Source organism: Mus pahari, chromosome 15 (assembly GCF_900095145.1).
Source record: "Mus pahari chromosome 15, PAHARI_EIJ_v1.1, whole genome shotgun sequence".
Classification (NCBI taxonomy): Eukaryota; Metazoa; Chordata; class Mammalia; order Rodentia; family Muridae; genus Mus; species Mus pahari.
This window is the reverse complement of record NC_034604.1, coordinates 70,005,139-70,024,452: the sequence shown is the minus strand read 5'-3', so window position 1 is coordinate 70,024,452 and position 19,314 is coordinate 70,005,139. Positions and strand designations below refer to the sequence as shown.

At 42.9% G+C, this 19,314-nt stretch overlaps 2 protein-coding genes and 1 non-coding gene across 3 annotated transcripts in view; 1 reads left to right on the top strand and 2 right to left on the bottom strand.

Annotated features, from left to right (window-relative positions):
- Window positions 1-14,803, bottom strand: part of Hdhd2 (haloacid dehalogenase like hydrolase domain containing 2) — a 29,756-nt gene extending 14,953 nt beyond the window's left edge. The window contains exons 1-4 of the mRNA XM_021214553.2: window positions 14,727-14,803; window positions 6,510-6,620; window positions 2,374-2,582; window positions 363-447 (exon numbers count right to left, since the gene is read on the bottom strand). Coding sequence (XP_021070212.1) covers window positions 363-447; window positions 2,374-2,582; window positions 6,510-6,610 — 395 coding nt within the window. The 5' untranslated portion in view covers window positions 6,611-6,620; window positions 14,727-14,803. The remainder of the gene's footprint in view (window positions 1-362; window positions 448-2,373; window positions 2,583-6,509; window positions 6,621-14,726) is intronic.
- Window positions 4,046-4,170, top strand: LOC115065553. Its single transcript, XR_003845328.1, has one exon. It is a non-coding gene; the product is annotated as a small nucleolar RNA SNORA40 (small nucleolar RNA).
- Window positions 14,804-17,788: 2,985 nt separating the features above from the next.
- The window catches only part of Ier3ip1 (immediate early response 3 interacting protein 1), an 11,412-nt gene continuing 9,886 nt past the window's right edge, over window positions 17,789-19,314 (bottom strand). The window contains exon 3 of the mRNA XM_021214555.2: window positions 17,789-18,839. Within this exon, the coding sequence (XP_021070214.1) occupies window positions 18,784-18,839 (56 nt within the window). The 3' untranslated portion in view covers window positions 17,789-18,783. The remainder of the gene's footprint in view (window positions 18,840-19,314) is intronic.

Below are 19,314 nucleotides of genomic sequence, written 5' to 3'. Positions count from 1 at the left end.
AAACAAGGCTAGGCATAGTGGTGCACACCTTTAATCCCAGAACTAAGGACACAGAAACAGAAGGACCTTTGTGAGTTCAAGGGCACCCTGGTCTACATAGAGATTTACAGGTCAGTCAGAGCTACACAGAGAGATTCTGTCACACACACACACACACACACACACACACACACACACACACACACGCATGCACGCACGCCAAGACAGTTAATAGTATTTGATGTTGACACTAAAGTGACTTTGAAAATGTTCACCCTACTGTGTAATCTAGGTAGTCAGAAATTAACAAGAAAATCTTACGTTCCAAAATCTAAAGGAGAAATGAAGGAGACCCTTTGATCGGGTGAGAAGCAGCTGCTTACCGGAATGCTTGGTTCAGAAGCTGGTAATGAAAGTGCTCTGGGGCCAGTCCTATGACCACAGCGTTGGGGTCGTGGGTTTGAACTCCTGGCAACGGGGAAGAAATGTAAGAGTTTAAAGCTGTCAGTCACACTGTATATATATATAAAATCTCCCACGTGTGCACATTTTGCTATCACCATAATTTGAAGTACATTTTGGAAGAGGGAAGAGGAAAAGAGAGCGGGGTGGGTTGGAGAGGAGGAAGAAGAGAGGGACATTAATATCTTTCCATATTCTTCATAGATGTTTTTATAGCTAGAATACCTGAATTGAAAATTGCAACCTGATATTTGTGAGTGATTTCTGATTTCAAAATGCTTTATTGATTATAGCCAGGAGAACATCTACGAGTTTTATCGCAGCAACAGTAACTGATGAGGGAATGAAATTCTAAGAGACAAGGGAAATGAGACTTCTAATTGGCACATGCATGACAAATATGAAAAGCACCATCGTGTAGAATTCTACAGTTTTATAACCATTTCCTAATCTACAGTTGGTTTCACACATATTAAAGCATGTTAAGAGCCTGGTATCTAATACTAGGACCGCAGATATGACAAACCAGACAAAGTTTGTCTATTGTCTGATCACGAGGTCTGTGAACCTCGCACAGCTAATGCCCGCTTGCTCTTCACTGTGTTCAGCTGCCCACTGTCAGTTTCTTCCTTACTAACTGCCATGAGTGTTAAGTGACTTGTTAAACTTTGTTGAGGGAACAAACTAATTGCCCACAGTGAGAATTGAATATTTTTAGTGCTATTTCTTTTTATTACATCTACTACTGAAGCAGATGTTGGCAAAGATATTTTCTTTAAATATTCACATATATTGGTTATTTTCATATAGATGAACATGTTCTAAGAGGTACAGTTCATCTCTGAGTGACAAGATTTCTTCCAGTCCTGACCAAATATTCTGCTTTTACATCCCAATTGTAGTTTACTGCTAGTACATCAGAATCTTACTTAGAAAAAAAGCTATATTTTTAATATTGTTTTAATACAGTCAGAAAGGAAATTCAGATTCAAAGATTGCTTTGCTATCCTTCAGCTTTTTCATATAACCAGGACATTTTTCTATAGTCACTTTTTCCAAAGTGAAAACAATTTACTCTTAATTGAAAAATATTTCACAATCATTATGGAATAGCTGTACTATCTAGAATGGCATCTATTTTTAAGAAGTCCCTGATTTATCTCACTTAGCCAAGTTAAGAGAGCACATCCTGGATTAAGAGTTATAATACTCGGGCTGGTGAGATGGTTCAGTGGGTAAGAGCACCCGACTGCTCTTCCAAAGGCCCGGAGTTCAAATCCCAGCAACCACATGGTGGCTCACAAACATCCGTAACAAGATCTGACGCCCTCTTCTGGAGTGTCTGAAGACAGCTACAGTGTACTTACATATCATAAATAAATAAATAAATAAACAAAAAACAAACAATAAAAAAGAAAGGAAAAGAGAAGAAAAGAAGAAGACGGGGGTTAAACATATTTGTCTTAAAAAAAAAAAAGAGTTATAATACTCAAAAGAATTATTTTAAAACATGCTCATGACTCACTAATAGACTACTAATTTGGGATGATCTAAGCACCATTAAAAACCAAACAACCCAAACATATAATGCAGCTTATCTCACAAGGTCAGTACTGTAGATGGTGGTCAGAAAGGTTTGAGAAACATCAGCTTAGACTCAAACTCTATAAACACAGCAGGGGACTTGGCAAAGTCAAGTCCAGGGGTGCAGAGCAGCGCTTACCTCTTCAGCTACAGCAGCAGCTAATGTGGTGGCGCTGACTGACCACGTGTTAGAGGACAAGTCACTGGACTGCTATGCACAAGGCTGCTTTGTCTGTCTGCTTTGTGGACCATTTCAGTGATGGGAATATCTGAGTAGATGCCTCTTCTGCATGGTTTCAGGGATCCCCATGTGAAGAACTTGTTCAACTTCTCCCAAATCTCTCTCACCTGTGAAATCAGGCAGTGCACGGTCATCAACCAGTAGCATGGGCCTGACTTGCTTCTGCTCTATTAAGTTTCGGGCTGCTGTCAGGGAAGTAAATATTTCATCTTCCGAGATATCAAACTCCAGTTTTTTCAGTCTCTCCAGTAGGTCTTTCTTGCTCTCTTTGGTTGTATTGGTCACAAACCGAACCATCACAGAAGCGGCACGCAACCTGGAAAAGTCAGAATCAGAAGTAGAGCTTTCACCTCCTAGTCCATTAAGTCTCCCAAGCTGGCAAGTGTTAGGGCGTGAGCACATGTCCCTGTGCTGTCCTAGTCAAAGGTTGCTTTGCCTTTAATCTACTAAGAATGCCTACAAATGATCTACACCCTGTGGGCAGTGTCTCGCCTCCAAAAGCTATCTCTACTTTGTGGGAGCTTCTGGACTTTAGCTGCCCTTGGCTGGCTGAGGAGTTTAGTAAGGACATAAAAGGCCACTGTCTTCACAGGGTCTAGAGGTGAGCTATCATAAGGATCGTCCCCTGATGTGACATGACAGAACTGAGACTCATGGCGGCAAGTAGCTGCAGCTGCTGGGTAGCAGTGGGGCTGTGGCAAAGTTCCCTGTGCTCTGCCAGTGTTTTACTGCCCCTACTAGAAGAACCGAGGATGCCACAGTTATTAGAGTCTTGTGAAATGGACTGGAAGGGAGGAACAAAAAAAGACCAAACTGAGGCGTTAACAGAGCTAGCTACCCACAGTGCATTGCTGTACGCATAAACAGAAACTCCCTGGACTTCTCAGAGAGACGCACAGAACTCAGTTGTCAGACCCAGCAGGCCCAGAGAAGGTCGGAAAGTCTGAAGCTGCCTGAGCCATAAGTGACTTCAAGGCCAGTGTCTACACAGCAAGTGTGGAGTACTACTAACATACAGGGATGATTTGACTCCATGATCTGGGTTTGAATAACAAATTGGGATTATTTCAGAGAAAGAATTTGTGAATCTAGCCTTCTTTAGAAATACTTTCTCAGTATGTTGAACAGTGTTTCAACATAAAATCTAAAGGTAATTATAATTTAGAATTCATATTAATAGCCTGTTGCTTTTAATGTCTTCCCCAGAAGGCTACAAGGCATAAAAGTGCTTGACATAATTTAAAACAAGCAAATCAAACAGAAGAGAGTTTTAAGAATGCACCCAAAGAACATTAAGTAAATTTATATGATTAAATAATCCACTGTGATCATGACTTCCTCTATTATATCTGTGTGGCAACTTCTCAGTAGAACACATTAAATTTGGTAGTTTATCTCACAAAAGAAATTACTATGTTAACATGGCTATTATCTTAAAAGTGAGCATTACTGTGGAATAAGCACATCAGTTTTAATGAGTTTTCTTTAAAAAACAAAACTTTTTGTGTAACTAGTCCCTCAACTTCCCTTGTCTACCTCTATAGAAACCACAGTGGCAGTGCCAGCACAGGGATTCTGACAGGGAAACCTGCCGTGCCCCAGAAAGTTCAACAGTCTCCTGCCTAGCAGAGCGGCAGGCTCAGAGGTCACACTGCATCAGAGGTGGACAGTCTCCTGCCTGGCAGAGCGGCAGGCTCAGAGGTCACACTGTGTCAGAGGTGGCACTGTTCACAGAGATGAACAGTGAGCAGAAAGGCCATCTTCACAGCTCTGAGACCTAGGGCTGAGGTGTGGCTCTGATGAACTTGTGGACAGAGATTTAAAACAGGTGGGAAATAAGTTCTCTTTTTTGACCTAGACCTCATTGTTCAGTGTGGGTTTTGATAAACATAGAAAGGAATATGATACTTCAGACAATTAGAAGTAATGAAGGTACTGACAAACACGAGGCAGTTCTGCAATTGAAGGTGTTTGACTGAGTGAGTGGCGTTTGTCTCAGCAAAGCGCTGGCATGTCCCACAGACCTGCAGTTCTGCATTGTGGCCAGCAGCTTGTGGATGGGTATTATCTGCACTAACTCATGTCAGGAGAAGTGGCAGCGTCCTTTCTAAAGTGGACTCTGCAGTAAACTGCTTCTAGGAATCAGTGCTAATAATCTTAGCAGGGAACACTGATGTTGCCACAATTCAAGTGTAGATCAAAGAAAATCAACTGAAAGAACTGTGGGAGGGCTGGGAGGGTGACTGGAGTGAACAGCAGCTCACTCAGACCAGCAGGTGACAGGGAGAGGGAGAGCTCCGGCTCTGGCTTTGGGGGAGTTCTGGTGACTTGGATAAGTGGTAGAGGAATCACAAAGGAAATCCCTTAGACAAAAAACTAGAGTTTAAATAATTCTGCCTAATTTTACTTATTTTTATATAAACCCTCTTTTATACTTTGTACAAAGTCAGCATTATTTTTGGCTCAGCTTCTCCAGTGTTTTCTATGGAGGAAATAAATAATTTCGCTGTTAAAACTAAATAGACCTGGGGATGTATCCTGAACGGAAGAGTTGTCTACCTAGTGCGTACAAAGTCCCAGGTTCCACTCCACAGACTGCATGAGCTGGAGGGGAGGGGGGGCACACCTGCCACTCCAGCCCGAGACATTCAAGTGGGAGGTTCAGAGGGGCAAGGCCACCTTTGCCAGCCTGAGATACTAGAAAAAGCAAGCAAGCAAGCACTAGGATGTCTACTCACTGAGGCTCACAGATCAGCTGGTGCCCACCCTGGCCCTAGAAGGCCTGGTGGATAGAGAGGCTGGGCACCCAGTTGTTTTTTGGTTTTAAAGAAAGCCCATCATCCTTCCTCCAAACCCAACATCAGGACTGGGAGTGAGGATGACAGCGGCACTGGACGGACTAGCCCAGGTGCACTGGCATCTTCTGTTTGGCTCTCAAAGTGAGCAGTACGTACCGGAGAGAGGATGAAGCCTGTGTTGCTGTGGCCCTCATACCCAGCAGTGCTCAGGCTTGTCACCAGGTATTCTTTTTTTTTTTTTTTTTAAAGATTTATTTATTTATTATATGTAAGTACACTGTAACTGTCTTCAGACACTCCAGAAGAGGGCGTTAGATCTTGTTACAGATGGTTATGAGCCACCATGTGGTTGCTGGGATTTGAACTCTGGACCTTCGGAAGAGTAGTCGGGTACTCTTACAGTACACAGTGGACATTCTGGAGTTTGAAAATGACAGATACCAAACTGTATACCATTGATTTTGAAAACCTCTAACTTGTTTTCAGGATGAATACACTGAATAATAAATTTTTTTCATGGCACCTAGAAGCAAACATCCACATTTGGTTCATCGTGTGTAATACGTGTATATGTGCACCGTGTATACATACGTGTCTATGTGCACATGTGTGTTCATGCATATGGCCAGAGGACCACCTCAGACGCTATTGCTTTGACACCTCTTTTGAGACAAGGTCTCCCATTAGCCCAAGGCTTGCGGATTTGGCTAGGCTGTCCAAAGCCCCAGGGAGCCACCACATCCAGCTTTACGTGGGTGCCAGGCCCTCAGGTTTGCAGAGAAAGCACTTTATTTAGTGAGCCACCTCTAACCCTTAGTTAGTTCTCTTTAACATGTTTTCTTCATCTATTCTCTGCTTGTTTCTAGACCTGCTTAGTGTTGTACTTGGTGAATCAGAAATATAGCCTTTAATCTTTGAAAGTATTAAATATATTTGATAGAAATCTTTCAAAAATTCCAAGTCTTTCACCCAAACATCACTCTTAACAGTTGCAAATTCAGTGTTCGATTTCGGGCAATCAGGAGGCAGACTCTGTCTGTGTGCTTATCTGTGTGTTTCAGTTAGATCCCAGGACTCGTGTGGTTTCCCCCAGTGCTATTCATTCTGTAGTTTCAGAATTAAATTACTACTCTAGTTTTTTGAGTCTTCACCTCCAAATTTACATTATTGGTTTAAAAAAAAAAAAACAGAGTGGGGGACTGGGGGTGGGATGGGTGGGGGAGAACAAAAAGACTAGAGCAAAAGGCCAAGCCTAATAAAGCAGGGAGAACAATGTTGGGAGGATATTACAACGCATACATCTTCTAGCTAGACCCAAGGCAGTTCCGCCATGTATGGTAAGCTGGTGAAAAGCCATCTTCAGGCCATCCATTTAGCTAATGATCCGCCTTGGTAAAGCGGCACTTAAAAACGTATTTGTCATCTGAACCTGGAGGACAGCTTGCCTTTTAAGAGCTTCCTGTGCGCCTGGCACAGCTGCATCTTCAATGTGAAGTGTGCCATTGAGATCTACCAAAACAGCTTTTAACACACGGCGCGCTGCCATCCTTCATTCCCTAGGAGAGAGCAAATGAAATTAAAAATACAGTTTAACAAACAATGGACAATTAAAAACTGGTAAGCAATCAAAAATACCACTCACACCCAGGAAGATATTGCTTAGCGTTAGGCTGCTTCTCTTTTGGAAAAAATAATATTTAAAAAAAATCAAAACTCAACATTTAATGCATGAAACTTTTATAATGCTTAGGTTTTTATATATTCTCTTTTAAATCGAGTTTAAACTTGGAAAGAAAATGTTAGAATGAGATGCTACGACTTACTTTCAGGTTTCTCAGAATAACTCTGCTAATACATGTTTTATTTTTATGTATGAGAATAACAAATACACAGACAGGGACACTACATTAGTAAGGTCTTTTCATAATTGGTTGTGGACAATTAAAACATTCCAATTGCCACTGCTATGTACTGAACTGGTATGTGTGGCCAAGGAGTTGCCAGTATTTAAAGGAAGCTATGATTTCCTATAACTTATAAGTTGAGGGGAAAATCAGGTTCTACAGTAAAAATAAGATGTGTGGGGTATATGTGTGTGGGTGTGGATGTGCATGAATGTGTGTGTGTGTGTGTGTGTGTACTTTATGCATGCAAGGCAAGCAAGCTATCAACTAAGCTGTATTTCTAGATCCATGCTGCAAATTTTAAAGACTGTATCCTCACTTTATAATGTAGGCAACTTTGCAAATTTTCCCCTCAAAACTTGTTAAATACTTTGTTGTTTACATTGTTTGACAAGGTCTTGTTATGTAGCCCAGACTAACCTTGAATTCACAATCCTCCTGCCTCCTAAGAGCTGGGGTTAGAGCCCTATGCTACCTTGTTAATCTTTATTCTGAACTATATCACACAAGGATAAATTTGGTTTATAGATTATTAGTAATGGGGATTAAAATATAGAGGCTTAAGAAGAGGAATGAGATTTGATTTAGTTGAGACTTAGCGTTTGTTTTGAGACAGGATCTCACTGCGTAGCCCTACCTGACCTGGAACCGCTCTGTAGACCAGGTTTTCCTCTTGTATTACAACAATCCCTGCTTCTGTATCCCAATGCCTGCATCATATGTATTTGCCACCATGGCTGGTGATTTATACGTTCTTTTTAAATGTGGGGATTAATTTATTAGTCATCTTTTCCCATTTGTTTCTTATCTTTACAAGGTGTCTTACTACAACATGACTAAAGACCCCTGGGGAGGAAGGGTTACTCAGCTTACACCTCCACAGCACTGTTCATCAGTGAAGGAAGTCAAGGGAGACACTCAACAGTGTTGGAGCCTAGAGACTGGAGTTGATGCAGGGGCCATGTAGGGGCTCTGGGTTCTGGGGAGCCTTTGGATTCAGAGATGCCCTTTCCAAGGTTTTCCCATCCACTACTGTTTGACCCCAGGCTATCACATGGGACACTCTTGTCATAGGCCTCCCACAAGGCTGGGAGATGGGCAACACCGGGTCTAAACTCCATCTTCAGTCACTACAAAATCTTTCCAAAACACCTTTGTTCTATGGCCTGGCTTCAATAAATGACTAACAGAGAACACTCTTAATATTCTCTATGATCTTAAATTTTCTGCTGATATATGGGCAAATGTCCAGGTTTGTTGGTAACTGCACCCTTGTGCCTCCTCTGTAGCCAGTATTCTAAGGCTCAGGTCCTATTTTGCAAGTATGGTCACTGTAGCAGACCCCTTGCCTCCAAGGACTCAGATCCCAAACCGGAGTCCCCTCCCTTGCGTGAGCACCCCCCCCACACACACACACTTCTTCCTTTGACACACCCGTTTTAGCTACAGTGGTCACTCCAAACCAGGCTGCTAATCTATCCTCCTTAGGTATGTACAGATCACTTGTCTGTGATTTTGATTCTAAATCCCAGAGGCTGATTCTTCAGCCTGCTATGTCCTCCACATGGCCCTGACTCTTACAACACCCTCTCCCATCTGCCTTGCAGTTTGCCTGAGGTCCTGCAGCCCTCCTCCTCCTGGTAGGCACCCCCCCCCCTTTCTCACTCACTCCTATGATAGACCTGCCCACTCTGCACAGTCCAGCCTGGCCCTCAATGCTCACGGTGGGGAAGCCTCAATGTTTGCTCTTGTACTGAGCATATCAGCCCCCCCCCCCCCCCCCCGCACTCCTACACAACTGGTCACTCTCATCTCTCCAAAACCCACAGCTTCCTCAAGCCCATGCTTGGGCCACAGTAACCAGTTCNCATCCCCCACAAGATCTGCCCCCCTCTGCTACCCTGGGTCCCTAAACTTGTTCCAACTGTATCACTTCAACAGTCCCACCTCCTCACTGACATGACTCCAAAAAAAGCCTCCTCCTTTCAGCCCGATGTGGCACCCCACCCCTGCTTCCTAAAGCTAAATTCTACACTGTTGGTAATCAAATCTGTGACCTTGTGATAACAATTCCCTCAGCCAAGGTCCTTAAAGCAAAAACAATTGCCATTTTTAACCTTACTAACCCTTTCCTGTCCTAACACTGAAGTTTAAACATATCATTCAAGCACTTGTTATAAACTGTTAAACATAATTAAAACATACAGTTATTGACTACCTCATAAAGAATCATATTCTTTAATATGTTCATAACTATACTTATAATCATAATTACCAAAATAAGCTATATTCAGCTTTCTCTATATATTTTCAAAGTCAAAACAAAAACTAAATAGCCAAAAACCAAACGTTTGTCTATTTAGATATACTTTAGATAAAGAAATGGCTCTCAAACACTTCAAAAATCTACAGACTATGTCACTTAAAATGTCTGATAAAGAAAACTTTCTGTAGAAGAGACACACAGGCTCCTGACAGCACCCTGATCTCCTCCAAAGACGGCACAGAAGAACCTCCGCCTGAAGCCTGCTTTAAATGTGGCACAGATAGACACTGGGCTATAAACTGCCCTTTGCCATGACTGCTGACAGCACACTGGCCAAACTGTGACAGACTGGGAAGTTGACTGACTAGCTTTGCCCAGACAAAGTAGGTTAGTCCCTCCTCAGAGTCCTGCTTCACAAAAAAGTCTGTCAGATTTTCTGGGCCTGTTGGCCAAAATGGATGTCCCACTGACCACAGAGGGACCTTGGATGACTGACTATCCAGGTAGCCCAGTGTCTGTGTCATTTTTAAAACTTGGAGACTGCTTGCTCAGATGAAATTTATCCTTCTAGGGTCTCTGATGGGTTTGAAGATCAATTTAAGGACAGAACCCCAAGCTTCGGCTGCCTCTCAGTCCTCTTCTCAGTAAACACCAGGCCTCACGCCTCACTTTCCTAGAGCGGCCATTACTAGGTCTAGACACAATTTCCCTTGTCACTAGACTCAACCAAATCAATATAACTTTATCTAAAGGAGCTCACTTTGCAATGGCTATGCCCAATGGCCAACCACCTGTGTCTAGTGGTAAATAGTTGGATAAAAAGAGATGTAACATTTCAGTAAGGTCTGAAGATCTGAAAGTTTCTAAGAAAATGTTTGAGGGTCTGGGAAGGTGTTTTGAGGTTGGTAAATGAAGTCATGAAGGTTGGAGGATATGAAAAAAAACTTGGATGGTGACAGGAAAGTGATTTAAGGTATATGGGAGGAATGAAAACTGTTTCAGATTCTTCCCTTGCTATGTTAAGTTCAGAGTTTAATTGTTTAATTGGTTTTAATTGTTTCCCAAGCTTCTATGACACAAAGGTATGAATCTATTGCCTTTTCTATAGTATGGGTTTCAGTATAGATTATAAACAATGATAATGCTAACATATCTAAATTTATTTTTTAAATCTTATTAAGATTCTTACAGGTTTCAAAAGCCTTACAAAACTAGAGGGCCTTTAACCTCCTCATGACTTACAAGGGTGCATCTACATGTTTCTGGGAGAAAATGTTACTATTACATCCATGCATCTGGCATGGTAGAGACTCAGATCAAGTCACTCCACAAACTGTCTGAAGAACTCCACCAATACCAGGCCACATCTCTATTCCATGCTTTCTAAGTCTTAACCCTTCACATGGTTAGCTCCGTTCATAGCGTTTTCTCCTAGCACCTTACCCTCTTCTCTTCCTCCAGGAGTCAATTGTTAATTTCCCAAGTAATAGTCAACCAAATGCTCCTACGCCCACACCTCCTGATGAGCAGAAGCTAAGGGGCACACTCTGTAAACTCCTGCCTACCCACTCCCGACTCTCCCACCCAGTGCTGGCCCTCTTCAGAAGGATGGAGTGACATCTGAATCGGCACCCCTATACCCAAAGAAGTTAGAATGTTAGGTTGGAGCCCTGGCTCATCCCCTGCACAAGCTAGAAAACCCTCTGTCCCCCAACCCCACCTGCAGAGAAAACTCAGGGCTAACAAGTCATCACTCTTCATCTCTGTGTTTCCAGCAACCCACCCAAGAGTGCCTGCCCAGGGACTCAGCTCTTGACCATGTATGGGCACCATCCCAAGTCCTAAGTTGGTACCCCTAAGCTCTATAAAGCCCCTTGCTTTAGCCTGGATGCGTGACTTCACTGACCTCCACCAGTGAGATCAGTGAACCCACCCGAGAGCTGCCTCCTAATAAATTTGCCTTTATCCACCTTTAATCTGGTCTAATCTGACCTATATCTGTGTTGCCAATGAAAATGCCTGTCAGTGTGCAATTTCCCCATCATGATAGTTGTAGGTAGGTTACTATAGGTAGATCTGGACATTCATTTTTACTACTATATTCTATTATATAAATGTACTATAATTATGTTCTCCTAAGCATAAGTAATTGTAGTTTTACTATTTTATTATACTACAAAGCACACCTATCCACAAGTTTGCATGTTTCCTTATGGATACCTATAAGCACTTCTGTGGGGTCTTGCTGGGTCTGAAGGTATACAGTCATCCTACCCTTATAGAACTCTGTCAAGTTGCAATCATGGTCATTTTATACACTCAGCATAAAACTCCATACAGGAATTTGTTGAGAAAATGCTGGGTGTGGTGGTCCAGGCCTACAATGCTAGCTCCAGAGTTCATCACCATCCTCTGTTATCTACTGAATTTGAGGCCAGCCTGGGCTACATGACAACCACCATCCCGCCACCCCTAAAAAAAGAAAAAAAAAAAATTGCATTCTGCTTGACTTTGCCAAATATCTACTGGAAAAGAGTGCAGAGAATAAAAAAGATATTAAGACTGTAGAGATGGTTCAGTAATAACTGCTCTTGCACAGAACAGGGTTCAGTTCCCAGCACCCACAGGGCAGTAACTGTAACTCCAAGTAACTCCAGTTCCAAGGGGCTAAGACACTCTCTTCTCTGCCAGCACACAGACACACTCAGGCATACACACATGCACATAATTAAAAAAAAAAAAAAAGCTTTAATCAAGTCTAGAGCACAAAAATCCTCCCTTTTATGAGTCTTCTTGATATTCTATCCTGATCCTTTGTGATCTTTAAAATGCATGCCTCTGATCCTAGCATTTGGGAAGGCTGCATGATCTATTTAGCAAAACCTTGTCCCATAACTAAAAGGAACAGAAGACTAAAAAGAAAAAAAAAATCACCAAAAAGAACAGTACTTAAATAACTGTCCAATTAGTACCAGGGGCAAATCATAAAAACTACTGATGTTAATCCCTCAAGAAGAACCCAAAGATGTAATGGTAATTTAAAAGCCTACATTAAAAAAACATTTCCATAGAACATACATGTGAGAGGAAAGGGAAACAGACCGTACATGTTCAAGTCAAACTTTAAAATAGTCATTTCCTCAGAGAGCCCCATTCATATCTGCCAAGTTCCCTATTCTCTAATTCCTGTTAGCTGGACCACAACCAATATTGGACAGAAGGACCACCTGGCATCCATGGACTTGGTCCCAAGAGCCCCTAGAGATGCCCAAGTCCAAAAGTCCTCTGTCTAAAGCAGTACAGTGCTTGCATGCAGCCACTCCCTTCCTGGTAGATAACTGGAATCATTAAAACAATTAAAACCTACTTAAAACAATGCAAATCCTGTATGCTGCTGTTACATTGAATGCTTTAGGGAATAATGACAAGAACTTCATATTGCTTAGCATAAATAACATTTTATTTCTCCTTTAGAATATTTCTTACCCTCATTCCTTCTCTCCCCTTTTCCTTCCTTTCTGGTACTTTAAGAACAGTCAGCCCAAGCTGGCCTTGTACTTGTGAATCCATCTCCTGAGGGATGGAATTACCAGGGCCTACCACTGCATCTGGCTTCTTTGGAGTAGTTCTGATCTGCAGTTGATTGGATGTGTAGATACATCCAATGCATGTATGTAGACGTGAGGGGCTAAGTTAGAACCAAGATAAAATATTTAGGCTTAGATGGTCTTAAGGCCTAGGTAACTTCTACCCTTCTAAGGAAACTTTCTAAATCCAAGACTGATTACATATTGTCATGTTCTGTGCCCTTGGAAACCAATCATGACAGAAATCAGTAGAACTATTTTGTATAGTTACCCACAATAAGCTTGGACCCGAACCCACCACCCAACAGCACTTCCTGCACCTATGTATAAGCTTTTATGGTATATAAGAAACTATTTAGAATAAGACTTCCATTTTGAGTAGTGGTTTAGTAAAGTTTAAGTTCCCAAGAGCTCCCTGGGAACTGACATCCTACTTGGCAGAGAGAGACATGTATGTAGGTAACTGACATCCTGGTTTACAAGTTAAGAGATGAGTATTAGGTAAGGCAAGTCACCTGCCACAATTGACTATCCTAGCCAATGGGAGCAGGATAAGTGTACAACAAAGACACGTTCCTAAGGAAATCCCCCTTTCCCTAAATCCAGATTGGTGGAATTAACTTGGCACAGATGTTTGTGGATTTTAGGATTAAAAACCCTGTAGAATGTTAACTCAGTTCCAGAACCTGGACCATGGCCCTGGTTGACCAGTCCTGGGGTGTATGCTCGATAAAGGACCCGTCTGACTGAGATCAGCGTTCTTGAGGTTTGTGAGACAATTCTTGGACCCCCAACAATAAATGAGTATTAACCTGGAAACAAATAATAAGGGCTTCAAAGGGAGTCCACAGTAGTGTTCTAACCTGGAGCCAACATTGACCATTGGCCCCAGTTTGAACAAATTACACACTAATTTCTTTTGGAAGAGTTATAAACAGCTGAATCTCTGAGGCAGGATGGGGCAGGGGCACAAACCAACCAAACCAAAGGGGGAGGGGGGACAAGCAAAGAAAACCCATAAATGGCTAATGGGGACTGTTCAGTGCAAAGGGGAAAAGCACATTTACTTTTAGACCAAGCAGAACTGATCCAAATACCCTGAAGTACTGTTGCCCCCTAATCAACATCACAGGGGGGCCGTTCCATCTTACAGGAAAGTTTTTCTTTGTAAACCGTGAGTGGATAGTAGTCCCAGCAGTCTAGATGCTAAATGCAGCCAGCTTTAGCTTCAGCTTTGCTCATGGGCGCTGTGTGAAACTGCCCCCATCCTTCTCCCCTCTGGCCACCTCCTTCAGTGCTCACTCTCCAGTACCATTCCCTCCGGTTAACTCCAACGTTCTCTCTGCATCTGAGCGTGATGCGTCCCCAGTGTAAAAGTCTTGTCCCACCTTCTTGCCTCTTCCACTAGACTAGAGCTCTGCAAGTGGAAGGGTCACTGCCTTTTCTTCTGTGGACGCGCTAGAGACACGTAAATCAACGAAACTCATGCATTTAGCTCTGAGCTGGGAAGACTTAAACCCAAGGACCTGTTTTTTTCTTCAAATGCAACTGGAACGGCTTCCACCTCTCCAGGATGGCTTCTGCATTCTGCCCTAACTCGAGTGCCAGAGTCTGGGGAGGCTGGCGTCCGCATTATACAGGGCAGGACGGTAGATATGACAACCACAGGCTAAACCACCCGCCCGGGGAAACTGAGCCCAGCCCTCCTGGGAGAACAGTTCTGCGCGTGCGCTCGCCGCAGAGGCCCGGTCACCGCAAGGACGCGGGGAGGCCCGGGCCGTGAAGCGCGATTCTCGAGGCGAGCGCAGGCGTTTCCCCAACCCGCTCACAGGAGATGCCGCCTCCGGCACGGGAGCGGCCGCCATCCCCAAGCCCTCCGCTTCTTGGTTGCGCGCGCCTCCTCACCCTCGCAGCCCCGCAGTCCTCTGGAAAGGCCGGCGCGCCGCCGAGCACGCCTCCCAACCCGGATGCAGTCCTGACGCGCCGGAAGTCCCGCCCAGCGTCCCGGCGTGGTAGGTGCTTCTGCTACTGCTCCGTACCGAGCTCTGTAACGCAGCGCCGATGCTCAAACGTTGTCTCCTCCCCCGTCGCTTCCCCACTTCTTGTCCTTTTCAGAGACGCTTCACAGGCCTTCTTAATCCTTCAACACCCTATGCCCCAATGTCGCTACTTGAACAGCGATGGCGTTTACTTCTGGGTCCCATCAAGCCATCCAATGTGCCTTCCGCTTGCCTAGTCTGCTTTTCTTTCCATGAGAGCTCCCACGGGCCTCACCTGTTTGTAGGTGAGGAAGATCTTGGTCCACTTGCCTCAGCCTTTCTTACCATCCTTTTCTGCACATGTTAGTAGTCTCTGCGTGTCTCCTTTTGATCCAAATACATTTCGTGTAGGCATAGGTGTCCTATGCACGCTGTGTGTGAGGGTTAATTTTCATAGTCAACTTGACTACGTTTGAAATTGAAATCACCTTATGACACACCTTTGGACATGCCTGTGAAGGTGCGTCCAGTGTTTATCCAAGGGAAGGATAAACCCATCCTTAATGTGGGCCTCATGTACCATCCGTTGGACCGAAGTTCTAGGCTAATTACAAAGGGGTTGGGGAGAAGCCAGGTGAATGGCGACATTCCTCTTTGCTTCTTGAGGATGACTATGACCAGCAGCCTCATGTCTCTCACGATGATGGACCATATCCTTAAACCATAAGCCAAAATCAATCTACCTTAAGTTTTGGGTCATGTAATTTGTCACAGCAGTGAGAATACACATGAAAAATTAACTTTCAGGAACAATGGGACAGGGCAGAATAGTTTACATGCCTGGAACCTCTTGTGTGAGATTGCTGCTGACTCTGACCTAGAAACCATAGCTATTAGAGCACGGTAGCATTCTCTACCCAGTGTTGCAGTCAGCAGTGTTACTGAGACTGATGAGGGAGACCCACTTCTCCTTGAGCCTCCTTGGGGCAGATAAGTTGTGGTGAAGCACCATTTAAACCTGTTACGATCACTTTGTGTATTGAAGTTTTTACTGTAGGTTTTGCTTTAAAACCAGCAAAGACACCTCGGAACAGGCTGTTGGCAGATTCAGCCTGTGGCTCTCTGTGCCTGCATTGGTCATCTGGAACGCTCCACAGATACTGTGGTAGCTTGAACACCACCACACTCGGGAATGCTTGTTCTCAGTTGAACTGTGGTAGCTTGAACACCACCACACTCAGGAATGCTTGTTCTCAGTTGATGAACTGTTTGGAGGGGATTAGTTGTGTCCTGGTTGGGGGAAGTTTATCACTGTTGGGTGGGTTCTGAGGTTTCAACAGCCTGCCTGGCCTGTTTCTTTCACCGTCTGGAGATGAAGATGTAAAGCTCTTACATACTGCTCCAGCACCAAGTGTGGCACCTTATGTGCTGCCATGATCCCACCATGATAAGTCTAAACCTCTGAAACTGTTACCAAGCACCCAATTAAATGCTTTTTAAAAAATACAAGTTGCCTTAGTTATGGTGTCTCTTCACAGCAGTAGAACAATGGGACTAGGATCTGTCTTTAGATGACAACTTTGATGGCTATTCTTGGTTGTCAAGATGGCTACATCTGGAATTATCTAAAACCCTCATTGGAGACGCCTATGAAGAGTTTTCTTTTTTTATTTATTTTCTTGCCCTCCCACCTCCCTCCCTCCCTCCCCCCCCCCCCCCCTCTCTGAGACAGGATTTCTCTGTGTACTGCTGGCTGCCCTGTAACAGAAGACCTTAATGGAGAAAATTCTAAATCATTTGAAGTGGGAAGACCTACCTTTAGTCTGGGCCACACCTTCTGCTGACAGCCTCTAGAAAGGACACGGAAGAAGAAAGCTTGCCCTCACCCTGCTAGTAATTCCATTCCTTCACTGGCATCAGAGCCCATTTCTTCAGTATTCTGCTCTATACTGAAGACTGCCTCAGAGATCCACCCTTGTGGACTGAACAACTACTGGATTCTCAGACTGTTCATTGGTAGACAGCCATTGTTGACCTAGCGGGAACAGAGCCTGTAAACCACTCTAATAAATCCCATACACATACACATTCATTCTATCAGTTCTGTTCCCGTAGAGAACCCTAATACAACCACACCCCATCATTGCCGAATACCCTACAGGTCTAGATCAAATAGTTTGTATCAGGTATTTTGTTAACAAGACTTGAACACTATTACAAATTAAATTAATAGAAAGGTATGCTGTTATGTCTTACATGAGCAGTGGGGTAAAACCAGTCTCTCTCTCTCTCTCTCTTTTTTTTTTTTTTAATGAGAAGCCTTAGTTTTATTTGGCTTGCATATATTACGCAAAAGCTTGATGTCTGTCGCAATAAATAGCCCGGCTGGAGTAATTAAGGCGGCTCTTCCAGATACGGTCCGTCGTCAGATACACTGTGAAGCTCATAACGCCAAGGACTTCTGCCCAAAGTCTCTTTTTGAAAAGATTGTATGACCCAGTATGTAGACCCAGTATATAGAAACAGGAGTGCCCCGAATTGACTGCTTTTTAAAGATCTGATTTGAGGCTCAAACTTGGATGCAATCATCTTCAACAATTAAAAAAAAAAAAATGAGGTGTGAGTTACCAAGATTGGCCTGTTAGCTTCGAGGCCAGAGATCCTCACAGGGGAGGGGCCAAGGATTCAAGGACACTTTCTTGGTCCAGTTGACAGCCCTTAAGTTTGAACGAAAGATCCGCTCTCTCCAATTGAGACATTACCAGGAGATCTTCAATATATGCCCCAAGTTAGCAGTAACTTAAATAACTTAAAAGTTATGCAAGGATTCTCTTGATTTATGTCAACAATTCAGTTAATTCACTGAAGAAACAGATAGGTTATGAATATTAACATTCATTAAATTTCTACTCAGCAATTTTACAGTGAAGAACAAAACAGGGATCAACAAATTCATAATGCCAGGTCTATACAAAGGCATAAATCAGACACTGTGAAAAGAGAACTTTATTTATAAAAGTTTTCTATACAGAAAGATGCCATCCCACCCCTTTAAGTTATTTTAACTGAAACATTTCATACAATATTTGCAGTTTAACTCTTCTGATATAAAAGTGAACAACAGTATTATGAGATGAGCCAAGAACACTACAAAGCTGGCCTACGACATTGCAAGACATAAGACACACGAACGAAAGCTCCCTAGAATCAATGACCTACCGACAGACAGAATGAGAAACTAAGAATCATACCTACAGCACGCTGCTCCACCAAGGAATGGAAGCATGACCTAGGGAAGCAAACGCTTCACAACAGACAGCCACATGAACAGGTTAGTCTGTGACTGTATAGGCTGATTTTGCCAACTAACAGTTACATTGATTTTATAAAACAAATCCTTGTAAATCAGCAAGACTTCCTACAAAGGAATACATGTAAGTAGTCTGGTCTCACTGTTCAGGTCAACTAATAAACAATGGTGTAAAAACCACACTTCCCAAACAACTGGTTTCCAGAATTGGAATTCTCTCTGAAATCAGGGTATTTCCCCATATAGTTATCTATAAATTTCTTTATAGCAGAAACAAGGTAACCAAAGAGTTCAAAATAAATTACCCAAATACCAACTTGTCAACTGTTACTTTAAAAACCTCTTAAGTTTATATAGGAAGTTATTTACTCTCAGGTCATATCTAAATCCATCCCTGAGCTGTAACAGCGTCGTATGGAGTGACACGGAGGCAGCAGTCCTGTGCCCTTTCCAATCCGGAAGTGCTCCTGCCTCTGATAATCTGATCTACAAGTGCAACTACAATTAAAAAAAAAAAATCAGATAGATAGAAACTCTGGCTTTATTGTCAACTTTACTTTTTTTGTTTGTCAACTGCAAGATGAGCCTGCTGAAACACGAATATTCTAGTCACAACAGAAATAGTAACTTCTGGGGCTTTTCTTCTTCTCAGTCTCTGATTTCCCAATGATGTTCAGCCAAACAACAGAAGCAATACAATAGTGATTGAGTTTACTATTATCAATGGCACTAAAAGAAAAAAAATAAAATAAAGTTAGTATAAAAAACAAAAATTAAACAGCAATAAGTAGCTTCTAAGGAGTATTGAAGTATCTATAAGTATGTTGTCATAACCATACAGTAATAACAGAAAAATAAACGATCATAAAACTGAAGACATTTTCTTTTGTTGGATGGGGGTGAAACAGGAATTCCTCTGTACCCCTCCCAAGGGATGGGACTGCAGGTGTGGACCACCATGCCCCGCCCCACCGCATGTCTGGGTACTTGGAGGCACCACTGGGTGGTGCTGGTGCAGCTCTGGGAACACAGAGGACCAGACAGATCCACACAGCTGCTTCTTTATTCATCAAGAAGAATACAATTATTAACAGTAAATCCAAAGCTATGATTAAGACTTGAAAAGCCTCTAATCCCATTGTTTAAATATCTTTCTTTCTTTCTTTCTTTCTTTCTTTCTTTCTTTCTTTCTTTCTTTCTTTCT